This window comes from Montipora foliosa, chromosome 6, assembly GCF_036669935.1.
Source record: "Montipora foliosa isolate CH-2021 chromosome 6, ASM3666993v2, whole genome shotgun sequence".
Taxonomy (NCBI): Eukaryota; Metazoa; Cnidaria; class Anthozoa; order Scleractinia; family Acroporidae; genus Montipora; species Montipora foliosa.
In genome coordinates, this window is record NC_090874.1 from 23,827,181 (window position 1) to 23,842,028 (window position 14,848).

The following is a 14,848-nucleotide window of genomic DNA, read 5'->3' on the forward strand; positions in this document are numbered from 1 at the left end:
GAAGATACTAAGCGTCTTCAGTTTTCCTTGCTAGTTGCTTTATCAGAAATTTATACTTCAAAAGCGGAAGAGGAAATGATGGAAAAAGTTAGCAAAAGCTTTTTAATTCTAATCATGGTTTTTTTTTTTATCTCAGCCCTGGGCGGTCAAGTTCGTTATTATATAAAGTCTGGGAACAGTCATGGATTTTTCAGAATTGATTCTGAAACTGGAACAATTCGTGTCCAAAAGAGTCTTGATTTGGAAACTCAGGAACACGTTGACGATCTACTTTACACTCTCACAATCGAGGCACGAGACAGAGGGACCCCGGTATCACTTAGTAACGAAGTGCTCGTCACCATAGAGATACTGAGCGTTAACGAGTTTGCGCCAAAACTACAGCATTCTGATCATCTTTATGTAAAAATATCGGAAGACCTCGCCCATGGTTCAAAGATATGTGACATAAATGCCACAGATCAAGACTTTGGACAAGATGGATTGCTTACGTATTCTATAATTTCTGGAAACGAAGGGAATCACTTTGCTATCAACTCCAATACTGGTGTTATTTCAGTGAACCGTGAACTGGATTATGAAACTATTGTCCGATATTCCCTTGGTATACGAGTAAGTGACAGTGCACCCCAAGCTCAGCGGTTTTCAATCGATGCCAAAGTGACAATAAGATTGACAAATGTGAATGATAGCGGAGGCGTTGATGTCATCATTCAAGAGATGCCAAGCAGAATAACACCCCCAGGGGACCCTGCTAAGGAAGTTGGTGTGTCTTCCAGCACTCGGATATCAGTGGTGTTGCTTTACGAAAATGGTTAGTGACTAAACAACTTAAGAGCAAGAGCCAATACAACGTAACGGAGAGGATGTCAATTTTTTTTTTGCGCCATATTTTGGCTGGCCAAACCAACCCTCTTCAGTTATACTGGGAATTTGCATTGTTAAGGCTTTTCTGGTAGATGAATTTGGTCGCAGTACCGAGAATACGTATCACAAATTTTGCGTTAAACCGTAAGTCGTCTTAAGCTAACATCAAAGTGATCGGAGTCTTAAATCTCTCTTATGCATCGTAAATTGCAGCGGTTACATTGAATCGTGAAGATAAACCTATTGCCGTTGCACAGTATCTCCATCGTCTCCTCTCTTCTCCTAACCACACTAAACGACATGGATCTAAGAAGAATTTATTTAATTTCTGACAGAGAATTAATTCGTTAGGCCAGATGAGCTCGTCTAATTTTTAAAACCAGAACAATTGCTGGTTTTCACTCACGTGATCAACAGCCATGTTTTTCAACGAAAACAAAAGGAAGCGTTTGCATAATAATAGAGTTAAATTCCCGGAGGATTTGGTCGGGGCGCCTTTTCTTTGTTTAGGGGCACCAACATGGCGGTCGTGACGTCATGTGAAAACCGAGAATCGCCACTTAAAGTCTTAACATTCGTAGAAAAAGTATACTAGTCAGTCCATTTTCCTTATTTTATCGTTTTGTCCATCATTTTACACGGTTTATTTTATTTTAAATTCAGCTGTAATTTTGTATTAAGAATTTCCGATATTTCGCTCTAATTCATATATATGAAAACCCATCCACTGCAAATTCCTCAGTGTACTTGAAAAAGGCTGGTATATAGAAAAGCAATTCGAAATTACTGTACGTTGTATCGGCTACGCTAATTTCCCTTTCGTAAACACGCGATGCCATTTTTGACGGTCGATGCCATTCTTAGTAACCAAGCCTTTTTATTCGGTTAGCTTTCAATAAATTGTTAGGATTAACTTCATTTAAATACTTCAAAATTGTCGACTTAAAGCTGTTGTTTCGGTAGTGTAGAGATTAAGTGCATAATCCTCTTATGCATGTGCTCTTTAAAATTCCAAGTGACATACGCTCTAATCTGTCCAAGACCATTTTGCATGAGCCAAATCTAATGCAAATGAGCGAAAACAAAGGTTTTTCTCATTTGCATTAGATTCGGCACATGTAAAGTGCGACGTTTGAAACGGGCCTAAGTATTCTTTTACTCATTTGCAAACGACAAACTTAACAGTCTCGTCCAAATGGTATTGCTTGTTTAAGAAAGGGAAAATTGCATCGGCTACTGCTATTTAAACAGTGAAGTATTCTTTGTTCTAAATTACACCTACCATATCACAAGTTTCATCAAACGTATACCAGGATACGAAACCTATACGTAGGATTATCATCCACGGTTGCTTGCTTGAACGTTTAAGCGGTAGTTAAAGAGGGCGTAGTGGTTTTTTTTTGGACGTAGATGTTGTTGACCTTTTCGCCCCTGAGGGAGACCCCCTTGACAAGTAAAATTGTAAATGAGACTCTTAGAAATGAAATGGTTAAATAAAGGGAGCACAGTTTTTGAGTGGACTGGCGTAGATGTTGTCAAGAGCGTGTTAATTTTCTATTTTTAGTTTATTATACTTGACTTGACAACAATAATAGCTCGAGTAAACAATATCATACGTTGAAAGGAGAAACGTTCCGATGGTTTGGATTAATTTTGACAACTGGCCGGATAAAAACAAGTTGGCTATTTACAAGTGCAGCCGAGAAGTTGAACCAGGGACTACCTGGAACAAATTCAACGAGAGGTCAAAACGTGTCTTGAACCCGGGATTCCCAGATCTCAAGACAAGCGCCCTACCAGTGGGCCACATTGCCCCAGAGTCAAGCTCATAGTTTCATTTTTGTTTATTTGAGTCTTGTTTGCTAGATAGATCTGGTGCGTATGTTTCTTTTTATCGGTTGGGAGTAGTCTACTTCTGTTGTCACATATTCATGTCCTTTTTGTATGTTGTCAGTCATAGACGCAATTTTAAGATGGAGGTTTCGAATATGTGTCATTTGCAGGTACTCAAGAAAAGTTGTTAGCTGGTGATAATAGACTGACTTTTGATGACAAGTCCGAATCACGTGGTCTTTTCGAAATTGTTCAAACTGGTGGCAAGTTTATTATTGAAGCCAATCGCGCTGGATCACTCGGACAAGGCATCCTTATTTTGCGCGTACACAATGTCTACAATGTTCGCGTCAAAATCAACGTTGTGGGATATTCCTCACTGCAACTGACGGCTGTCCCTTACCCTTATGTCAACCAATCGAATTCCACTTTGGCTTCGCTAAAACGAATCGGCAGCTACCACGGGAACTTCCAACAAGCTGCTATGAAGCTGAAAATGATCTTGACTGACAATTCTTCTCATGACGTCTCCATGGCTACGGCAGCGTCGTTTAGTGTCGTAAGTAGTGAGATAGGAGTCAAAGCCTCATTTGGACCCAGTCCCAAGAATGTGTTATTTGTCGACAGGAAGAGTGGCAGCGGAAAGTTGCAAGTTTGTGGAAAATTCTTCGGAAAAGTCTCCAAGGATCTCGAATTTGAGGTATCTTCGCGTGTACTGACGGTGAATCGACTTCTCGAAGTGCAGATAAACGGGCTCAAGAATCACACTCTTCGTGGTTTATCGCTTTCTACAAGAGCTCAAATTCAAGTTGTCTTTCTAATGAACGACAGCTCAGTACTTGGAGTTCAGAATTTCTCTGCCTTTCCCGGACTAGTTAACTTTACTACCAGCAACCGTTACGCAGCGGAGGTTGGTAGCAGGTCTGGCATTGTCACGCTAGTGTCAGACTATCGTGATTTTGTCACCGTGAAAGTCACGCCACTGCAGGGATCAGCTGAGCCAAAGGTTATTCAGTTCTATTGCAATATCGTCCCACCGGTAGGAGGTGTTGACATAGGGCAAGAATTTGGTCCAGCTTTACCAGTACTTAGAGCAAACCAGAGAGTCAAAATCCCTGTTCGAGTTAACCAAGGGAGATCTAAACTCCTTGCGTACGATGTGAAGATCTCTTACAACGACAGACAAGCTCACTTGGTCGATCTTGGAATAAGCACAGTTTATTCGCTCACAAAGGGACAGTTGCGTTTAGCTGATGTAGTAAACCCTGAAGATTCAAGCTCACATATTGCAGATCTTGTCTTTGATACATTAGTCGATGGTCCGCTGAACATTCAGGCCTCGGTGAGCATGTTGATCGATAACAAGCTTGGTTACATAGGCAAGAGCAAACCCACACCTGTGCATTGTACCAAGCAACCGCTGGGCGATATCACAGGGGATTGTATGTTTGATATCCAAGATGCTGCTTATGTGATGGCGTACGCGTTTGCGCAAGAGAGGAACTTTGTCGATGAGTTTGGACAAACTTTATCGAAGAGAGTGTCTTCAAAAGTGGTAAGTAAAAAGTATTAAATGCTTCAAAAAGGAATGAACATTGGCTACCAACAAATAATATACATGTGGAGAATAGGAAAAAAAGAAGCCATTTAGCGTGTTGGTGATAAAAAGTTCGGAAGTAGACTTTTTAAGCTCGTACATTTTCAGGTTTTTGGAAACGAGAAGATGTGACAATAATTAACATAGCATTTTCTAACAATGGACATATCCATGGTCCCCCCTTCACTCTTTCGAATAAACAAGACAGACAATCAAATCTCCTTGGTATTGTCACATGATCTGTATTAGGAAAACAAAACTATATAGAAGTGAATAAGATCTTTAAGGTGCAACTTCATTTTTATTCTGGCTCATCTGCCGACAGGTTCTTAAGGACGGTGCCTACTATTGTTATTGCGCATACGTTGTGCGCATCTCCAGATGTACTCGGATTTTCCTATCGGTAGTGCTAACTAATGCAGGGATATTTTTGCGCGGTTTAAACCTATTCGAAGAAAGCAGAACTTAGCTAGTGCTCTTGCTATCCAAAAATAAAATTGAGGGTAGCCATGCATTTTTCAGAGATAATTAAGCTTTAATTTGGAAAGGAAAGTAATACATTGCTTTGTATTTTAAAGCTTTTTACTAATATTTGAGAAATGAAATGATGGTAGAACCAACTGGGATCTCGGAAAAAAATCCGAGCCCCAGATGGGATTCGAACCCACGACCCTCCGTGATCTAGTCGGATGCTCTAACCACTGATCTACTGGAGACTCTATGGTGAGCAAGGGTGAAATGTGGGTATTGACTCGAGCTGCATCACGCAGCTACAGAGTCAAATGACTGACAGCATAGCTCATAACTGCATCACGCAGTCACCTTAAAGCATATCTGAGATGCAGCCAACCAACCACCCAAGTGAGCGAATGTGAGAATGATATATCTCGGAAAAAAAATCCGAGCCCCTGGGGCTCGGATTTTTTTCCGAGATCCCAGTTGGTTCTACCATCATTTCATTTCTCATGTGTTTATATCATTCTCACATTCGCTCACTTGGGTGGTTGGTTGGCTGCATCTCAGATATGCTTTAAGGTGACTGCGTGATGCAGTTATGAGCTATGCTGTCAGTCATTTGACTCTGTAGCTGCGTGATGCAGCTCGAGTCAATACCCACATTTCACCCTTGCTCGCCATAGAGTCTCCAGTAGCTCAGTGGTTAGAGCATCCGACTAGATCACGGAGGGTCGTGGGTTCGAATCCCATCTGGGGCTCGGATTTTTTTCCGAGATCCCAGTTGGTTCTACCATCATTTCATTTCTCATGTGTTTATATCATTCTCACATTCGTTTACTAATATTGTTGATTAATTATCTTTGACAAATGTGTGGTTACCCCCAATTTTCCTTTTGGAATTTAATAACACTTGTTGAGATCTGCTTCTCCCGCATATCCATACAACTGCGCAAGAATATCTTTGAATTAGTAGGCACCGTCCTTAACTACGAACAAAACGTACTTTACAAAATCCATTACCTGCTGTTAGTTTTAACAGGTATAGAATAAAGGTGATACCGAGTAATTGCATTGTGTCTATAAGACAGGCAACAAATGCAAGGAATCGTTGATGTATACTTGTAATATTTCGATATAATTCTATATCATGTTCAGACTGAGGTGAAATACAGGTAGCAGAAATTTGAATACTGCGAGATGGTACATCAGCATAAGCACATGAGAACGTTCTCTTCTGGCTTTTCAACCATTCGCCCTTGTCACACGGCGGCCATATTGTCCTGGGAGACCAAAAGAGCTTTGTTTTACCCGCCAAGCCTCGCAGTGGAAACCTTGGGGGTGAGACTTGACGTGGTAAAACAAAGCTTTTTTGATCTCCCAGGACAATATGGCCGCCCTGTGACAAGGGCGAATTGTATACATCAACGATTCCTTGCATTTGTTGCCTGTCTTATAGACACGATGTAATTTTTCGGTATCACCTTTATTCTAAAACTTTACAAAGAATCATTGCATTTTCTCTTTTTTTTTTCTACCTGATATTTCGAACGGACTTTGTTTTTTGTTAGCTTTGAGATCAATTGCAAAAGATATTTGGTTCCGAAAAAGTAGAATGACTCTTTGGATGGGCTAGGACAGTTATAGACTCGGACATATAGGCAAGAGAACCGAGTGCTATGTCGATCAAAAAAATAATTGGTTTGAAATAGCTGCATCTGGCACCAGTTGTTCAAAAGGAGCATAACGTCATCCACTGCATAAATCACTATCCATTGGATAGCGCAATTGTTTTCGCTATGACTTATCCACTGGATAGTGATTTATCCGGCGGATAGTGCTATCCATCGTTTGAAGAACTGAGGCCTGGGGCCCGTTTTTCGAAAGTCCCGAAACGTTACGGACCATTTTCCGGTGTCACAATTCTCTTTGTATTTCAAGAACGGAGAGCATTTAAGTCGTGAAACTACACAGACGTGTTTCTTTTACTTAGCTTAAAAACATGTTAAAAGATCTGCTTTCCAAAACAAGCGGTTAGCAATTTCACAAATGGCTTTTCGGGCCCAAAATGTTTTCGGGACTTTCGAGAAACGGGCCCCTGATGTCAGAGATGTTACGCGCATCACGTATTTTCCAAGAAACACATCATGAATGAAATGAATGTATTTATTTGAAGTGCGGGTTATAGATGAAAGGGAAACGTGATTGTCGCACGTATCTGGACAATTGACCTGCTCCCAACTGAGTGGCTTCATAGCTCAGTTGGTAGATCAGCCTGATGGCACCGACATCACGGAGGTCATCGGTTCGAATCCCGTTGGAGCTGCCTGAAATTTCCAGGTGTCTACAAAGAGACAATCTCTCAAATTGTCCGGATAAGTCCGAGGATCACTTTTTCCTTGTAAAAGACATCATCTTCATTACTAGTTTTAAAGCAAATTTATCGTCCAAGGTCACTGAATGCACATTTAGATCGTATTCTATTGGGATCAACCGTTTTTAGTTGGTTCGTGTCCTATTCGGAAACCTCAACCGCTTCAACCTAAACCGGTTGCGGTTGGAACGGTTGATCCCAAACGAACACGATCTTAATAAGCGTTGTGTTTCTTTTGTTATTTCTCTTAAAGTTGAAGAAGATGGATTTCAATTTTAATGGTATGGTAGAACGAAATGACGCATTCCTATTGGCACGTGCAAATTTGGGTATGGCCGCTTTCACACGTGCTATGCACGTGATCACCCCTGATCATCGCGATGAGTCCACGGAATGTACATTGGAAGTAACTGTTAACCTCACCTTACGAGAGGGAGACATGGACACCAGTCGCGATATGCAGGTTTTCTTTGAGTTTGTTGGTGAAGGAAAAACTTTAAGTAAACAGCTCCGAAACACTGTATTTGAGGCTGGAAAACTCGTGGCAACTTACGATAATATAAACAATCTATCTGGTGGTATCGTTAAGGCGAAGAATCAAGATGGAGTCTTTCAAATAAGGGCCAAACAATCGCAGATTGAAATATCAGAGTTGGGATTGTCCATGATTCAAGTTATGGAAGATTCGAAGTGGTTGAAGCCCATAGTTACTCCTCTGTTCGCTTATTCATCCACTCCTCGGTTCTCCTCTTTTTTGCGGGTGAATCTGGCACCAAATGTGGACATGGTTGTAACAAAAGGACACTCGCCTCAGTTAGGTGTAAATATTACTGATTCATACCAGACTTGTCGAGATCCTCCAGTATTTAACAACGTGATGTTTACCTTTGGAAACGATTACGCAGATGTTGAAGGAAAAGAGGAGTCTTTCATAGAAAACTTTACAGAAGACTTGATCCGTAAATACCAGCGGATAAAAATTCAGAACGTTCGACTGGTGCCAGGGAGCATTTTGGTCTATTTCGATCTGATTACACCGAAATCACGAATGAGCAACACTCTCTTGGCATTATGGGAAATGATTAAGTCTGGGTACACTCTTCGTGATGGTGATACCGTGTATAATGCAAAAGCGATCATGCGCTTAAATGGTCAAGATTACCATGGCAACGACAAGCCCTCGGAAACAGATGGGCCCACTAAGTTCCCCATGGGTATTGTTGTCGGTGTGTGCGTAACTGTTGGTGTCATCTTTATTTTTGGGATCATCGTTTTTTGCTACAGGAGGCGCGTTACAAGAGGGAAAGATCAATCTCAATGGAAGAGCTTAAGTAAAGTCAATATCCTTGATCCGCGTTCAACCTCACGCATGAGCGTTTCGTCCTGGGATCATGAGATGTTACCGATCGGCGCCTTTTCTAATTGTTCATATGGTGATGTCTCTCCGTCCCCAACCCCCTCGAGCCCAAATTCACCTTCTGCTTACTGGAAAGGGGAGGGAGAATTTGGCGTGCGGAGACAAAGGAAGATCCATTCTGTCTCTTCTCAAGGGTCGGCTGAGGCCTGGATAGAGTCGGGCTCTCCCACACCAAAACGAGCTGCTTCCCCAAAGTTTAAAAACTCATCACCTGTGGGACAAGTTCTGAGCATACACACAGGAAATAGTCAAGACAACCCTTCCAAAGAGGATTCTCAAAGCCCGAGCGCTCTCAAGCGTCCTATTTCTCCATTGGTCGCTCAAAACGAATCCAATTTTAATAGTAGCGACTCCTCAGACGACGAACTCATTAGAAGTGGTAAGTCGTCTCCTGTATTCACCCCGCGCCTCAAGTCAAAAGAGACCCGCCCAGAAGCGTTTCTATTTGATAAAGCTGTGTTGTACAAGAGGATGAATGCGCAAGGAAGTTTATCAAGGCATTCGTGTAAGTTGTGCTTAATTATTATTTTGTATTCCAATTGTAATTAGAAGAACATAATAAACCATCATGTGACACTATTACAACGCAGTGTCTTGGTGGGATTTCCTTAAAAGACAGTCACGGATATGAAAACTGGTTGCGACAACGAATGAGTCAATATTCTGGAGTTCAGGTAGGGTACCCGATCCTCCTTAGGCTTAGTGGAAAGATCGGTTTTTCTTCGGAGCCTTTAACCAGAAGTGTCTAACTTATATATATTTATGTCACGGCGTTTTCATAGACCGAGCTATTTTGAGATCAATTTTCCTTCCAAGTGAGACTCCCCTAGGAGTCTTGTAAGCTAATCGTACGCTTTGGATATTTCCAGTTACCTTTGGGAGGGCTCGGAATAGCCATTCGTGCGGACTGAAATACAACTTTTCTTGGAAAATGTAATTAAAGAGCCGTCCGAAAATAGCTTGGTCTGTATAAACACTTTGACATAGGCCAAGTATGGAAGCTGCGTGCTCCTGGTCGTGGGCGCCTGATGTCCCCATAATATTTGTGGGCACATAAAATGGGACTTACTTCATTAAGGTACTCATTGCTGAGACCCTCTTCATCAAACTCCATTTATCAATGACCAAAGTCAATGGAAAGCACACCTTTTGTAATTCAGTATACTTTTGCTTTTGCTCTCACAGCACGTTCCAGCTCAGCTGGCTCAAGCAGATCTGGGTCAGGCCTCAGTTCCCCCAGGGTGAATGTGACACCTCTTCCGCCGGGATTCGTTGGGAGTGGTAAAGACGGAAATGATATCACGATTGAGGGTATGGCATTAATTTGGTCTGACAGTCTTGGTTTCTTTGTTCATCTGTCGGACTGTCTCTGTCATAATTTTATTCGGAATTCATACCGCAGGAAATTCCACTTAAGCCTGAAAAGCTGTTTAAACAACAGTCGTAACTGCGATGATTCTTCATCTTAACATGCTTCATGTACAATCGTCGGTAAAATTCCTTGGGACAGTTATGAAAACTCCTAACTATGTATTATTTCTAAATCACATCCAAAAGCAGTGCTCTATTTCAAGACTCGATTCCAGTTCCTCCTCCTCCACCCAATGCAATTCGCTGTTTTCGCAAATCTCATAATACAGTTCATTTTGGGGCGTTATTTGCACCAAAGCACTGGATATCCAGTTCACTGAAGCATGATACAATCCCAAGAATATAAGACTTGTGTTGTTTTCATGTAAAGAGCCCCCCAAAACGTATTGGAATTTGCATTATGGGAATGGGAAAATAGTCTATGTTAAAAGTCTGAAAAAAAAAATACCGGTGCATATTTATAACATTGTGGGTGGGGTGGGGGGGAAGAGGCTGAGCACATACAGTTAAAATATCGCGCGTCTGTTTGCTTCCCGCGTGTTAAAGGAGTCAGAAGTGCAAATGTGTCCCAAGAATTTTGTCCATGATTGTATGTCTTTCATCTATGTGGTCGCTTCTTTTACATTCTCTGCATGTTTATTACAAACTCACATATAGAGACCTGCTCCCAGTTGGCACAGAAGCTCAGCTGGTAAAGCGCTGCATCGGTATCGCTGATGTCTTCGGTTGGAATCCCCGTTCAACCCTTCCATTCCTGGCTTTCTTTTAATCACTGCTTACGTAACGTTCGTAACTGCCATGATCTATAAACTCAGTTTGGAAGTGGATGAGACAGAGAGTTAAAAACCAAAACGTATTAAGCGGGCTCACAAGTTCTCTGGAGGGCCTTACAATTAAAAACACGACAAGGGAGTTTATCAGCCTGAACTAAAACTGTCACTTCTTTTTACCAAATACTCAGAAAAGTGTCAAAAAATAGTGGTTCAACATTCACAGAAGTCTATAACCCTGAATTGTCCATCTTGGATGGAATGCCGCCCAGCATTTTACAGTATTATCTATTTTTAGAACTGCTAGCGCTACTGCTATTTTGCATTTAGCACGGACAATCCCTCCTAGGGCAACCTCGTCGCCGACCAATCAGATGCGTTGTCGTTATCAGACACAATCTGATTGGGGAATATTTGATTCAACCTGTATTCCAAGTTTAGATAATACCGTAATATGATGGGCCACGGCCAAATAAGACGGATCGACACTTCTGGTTTATGGACTTACGGCAGACGAGAGATCGCTTTCGAAATATGAGCGCCAAAACAGGTAGTTTCGGAAATTACTTACCAAAGTCAGTGTGCGCAAGACCAGAGGTAACTTAAACACGCCTGCCATTACCGCACTTTACTCACAACCTGTCTTGTATACAGATTTATTGAAGACAGCTTGGAAAATCTGTTTTTCATTTAGATACAAAGAGAAAATCTCAAAACATAAAACGGGGATGGTGTTTTAAAAAGAGAGTTTGCTATAATTTTTGAATTTCCCTCTGCAGCGCGTGCTTTGAACAGCTAATTTTCCATTTCCGGCCTCATTCACTTCTGTCACTAGCTGTTGCGCTGAACATCGAACTAGCCATGATGTACAAATCTCCACCCTTTCCTCAATGCACTACTTCGTGCTTCGTTCGTAAAACTTACCATTTCAAATTCGTTGGCCTTCGGTCGACGATTATGACGGCCGTAGTCTGCATTTGTTTATTGCAAATAAACATGGCGGATGCCGTGGGAGCAAGGCAAGATGTACGTAGGATTGGGATCGCATAGAACTCCTCTAGACGATGTTTTGTATGATCTACTAAGGTTCTTTTTTAACTGGGGTACAGGGAAACAAAGAAAAAATGAGCCGGTAACGGGGGAGGGGGCTACTAACTATACGTTAGTTCCCGGGGGAGGAGGGGGAGGGGGGAGCGCTACTAACTATACGTTGGAAGAAAAGAAAAAACTTTTTTTATGTCTGTAATATTAACAGTTGCTTATTTTTGCAGACGAACCGTTCACTTTGAGACTACCTGTAAACATCCTCAACACAGTAAAAGGACGTCAAGGTGAAAGCACAAAGCCTTTCACTAAAATTGGCTTAGTCGAGTTTTCAAGCGATGCCTTGCTGAGCGAGCTCCGGGAAATACTCAAAGGAACTTTCCCCGACATCCTGCAGAGAAAACGTTTCTTGTTTCAAGACGCCCAGATGGCAGACGTTGAACCCAGTTGTGAAGAAACAACTAAGACTTCTTACAACTTATGCGTTATCATCAAATTTGCCAACGCCAAAGGTATCACCAGGAGTTATTTTCCAATTCTTTGTTTTTTTTCAAATCATACATTCCCAGACAGGAAGATAGCTGCTGTGGTAATATTACCACCTGATGCTTAGCGTGCAACTACGTACCGTCTGTGCATTTGCCACCATTTCATCCTCTTTCTTGCTTTACTGTGAGAATATTTACTGGTTAACTTCCCACGCATACGCTTTTAGGGCTTCGTCACGAGTTCCTCCCCGACGAACGTCTGCTGAAACGAAAAAGCACTTCCGTTCAACAGCTGTTTGCCCACTATTTAAAGAGACCAATCGGCATTGACTCATTGTGTTTGCATAGCCAATCACATGAGCGAAATAATGCCATACCAAACACGAGTTCACCCAAAACTGTAAAACGGCCTCTGATTAGTTCGTAATCCACAAACGGAAGAGGTCTTTCGTTTCAGCAGACGTCAGTGGGGGAGGAACGCGTGACGAAGCCCGTAGAACGTCTGAGCGGGAGGCTATATTACTGGTCTATGTAAAGACGTTTCACCTCTTAGAACAAGTCTTCAAGTTCAATGGAATTGAGGTGTCGTTTTTATCTTCTCTTTTAGAAGCTGCACAGTTATTCTGCCCATGTGGTGCCGCCGCTCACTTCCAGTGCTCCAATTGTTACAAACGAGGCTATTGTGGCCGTGAGTGCCAAAGGAAGGATTGGCTTCTTCATAAAACAAAGTGTGAATCGGAGGAAGTTTCCGCAGTTTAACTTGAGTGAAAAAAAAAAAAGAACAAAGGGGTCCCTGAAATAACCAAAGCTGTAAATTTTAGATAGATTAGGTACCCTCACTGAAGTATTACGTACGGCTTTCTTTCTTCTTTCTCGTAATTTAATTTCTTTGTTGTTTTGGGGTTCTTCCCGAGCGTTTAAGGGGTATTTTCTTGTCCCGTTTATGCTGATGTTCCACCGTACGTTACATTTGCCTATTTCCCAGGCCTCTTATATTTCATAGCGTGTGTACCGTCAACATATCTTCGCGTGAGGACTGGGCAAAGTCGGCAAACGCAGCCGTGAGTGAGTTTTCTCTCACGGGATTTTTGGCAGAAATCGAAAACGTTCATGCAGTTACAGAAATCAGAGTTCAAAGGAAGGACTAATTTGGGCATATACATAATCTCATTTTCTTTCTTTGGAGGTGCAAACGTGGCTTCCTAAATGATTCGTTTTTCGTTAGAACCAGCCTGAGGTTAATGACTCAATATTTTGTTTGCTAGTCGACAAGTGTGAATTTTGAAACGCGTGTAATATTGATTCTTCCTTTAACAGTAATTTAACGGTAAACAATGAAACACCTACAAAAGAAACAAAGAAAAAAGCAGTAACAGTACAGCAACAGTATTTTTTTCTGTGTCATTTGCTTCTTAAAAAGGATTTTTTCTAACAATAAGTATACATGCATATAGGAACTGAATGCCTCCTTATCTCTAATCCAGGCGGGGTTCCTTAGACGCAATAGCTGTTATGTTCTTTTACAGTTATTAGAGTCAGGATCGCTATTCGATCAAACACATGCGTGGATATAATGGAAGTATGAAATAGCATACTAGCTCTTATGTGGCAGTCCCTCCGAGTGCAGCCTCCGCTTACGAGACAATCGCATGACTCGCTGGTTTCCGTTTATCACTCTAGAAATGTGTGGCGATAACATTTTGTTTTCTAAAAAAAATTATGGTTAAAGATACTGTTTTCCGAGTTTGTCAATTGCTTCAGTTAAGTTGAGTGGTAATAAAATTCATTTCACCTTCATTTTCGTGTTGCTTTGGTTAGTTAAAGACCGCGAACGTTTCTCTCAATATCACGAAGATGTTTGCGGGAGCAGTTAGCCATTTTCTCCCTTTTGGGCCCGTGTAAATCCCCATTTTGACAGTCTACAGCTTCTGCAATAGATCAAATTTGTGGAGATACAAGTTAAATGGTCGGTAATTTTAACTTATCGTTTAGGTCCGGAAATGTTGTCGGCGTTTAGAATGAAGACCCAAAGTTGAAGGTTCCCGGAGGATTCACTCAAGTGTCTGATATAAATCCAGTTACCTATTCTTTGTCGTATTTGAATGACTCAAGAAGTGGTGGCAGAGGAAATATTGAGCTACTTTCGGGATTGTTTTCGGAGGAGTTTTAAATTTTTACAATGATTTGGGATGCACCGGTTGTCAACACAGGAAAACAATGCGTTCAACAGATCAATCGAGAGAGAGAGAGCACCACAATCTTCACAAAAGGAAACAAACGAGTATAATCTAGTTCATCCTCAGTATCACCCGCAAAACGAAGCCGTAAAAAGCAACATTCTGAAACGACTCTTCAACGTAAATAATACCGCACACGTGGTGGCCATGCAAGATTGTCCCACGAAAGCATGTTTTTGAGCTCAAATTCCGATCCAGACTAGGGGCTCGTTCGAGCAAAAACTGCTATAGGATAACGGCAAAAATCTGCAAAACAAGCCATAAACCGTCTCTTAATGAGATGACTAGCAGCTATATTTGATCATTCACCCCATGCCCAGTCTCACACGAAGTTGAGGAGCTGTCAGTAGCCTAGGAGCGAGGATGGCACAGTCGGTTAGTGCGCGGCCTTGGTGCA

The 14,848-nt window shown here is 41.7% G+C and overlaps 1 protein-coding gene across 2 annotated transcripts in view; it reads left to right on the top strand.

Moving 5' to 3' along the window:
- LOC138007013 (fibrocystin-L-like) overlaps positions 1-14,011 on the top strand; it is an 86,202-nt gene extending 72,191 nt beyond the window's left edge. For both annotated transcript variants that reach the window (XM_068853679.1, XM_068853680.1), the window contains 6 exons: positions 137-814; positions 2,871-4,255; positions 7,378-9,046; positions 9,727-9,852; positions 11,954-12,238; positions 12,822-14,011. In XM_068853679.1, coding sequence (XP_068709780.1) covers positions 137-814; positions 2,871-4,255; positions 7,378-9,046; positions 9,727-9,852; positions 11,954-12,238; positions 12,822-12,973 — 4,295 coding nt within the window. In that variant the 3' untranslated portion in view covers positions 12,974-14,011. The remainder of the gene's footprint in view (positions 1-136; positions 815-2,870; positions 4,256-7,377; positions 9,047-9,726; positions 9,853-11,953; positions 12,239-12,821) is intronic.
- The last annotated feature ends 837 nt before the right edge of the window (positions 14,012-14,848 follow it).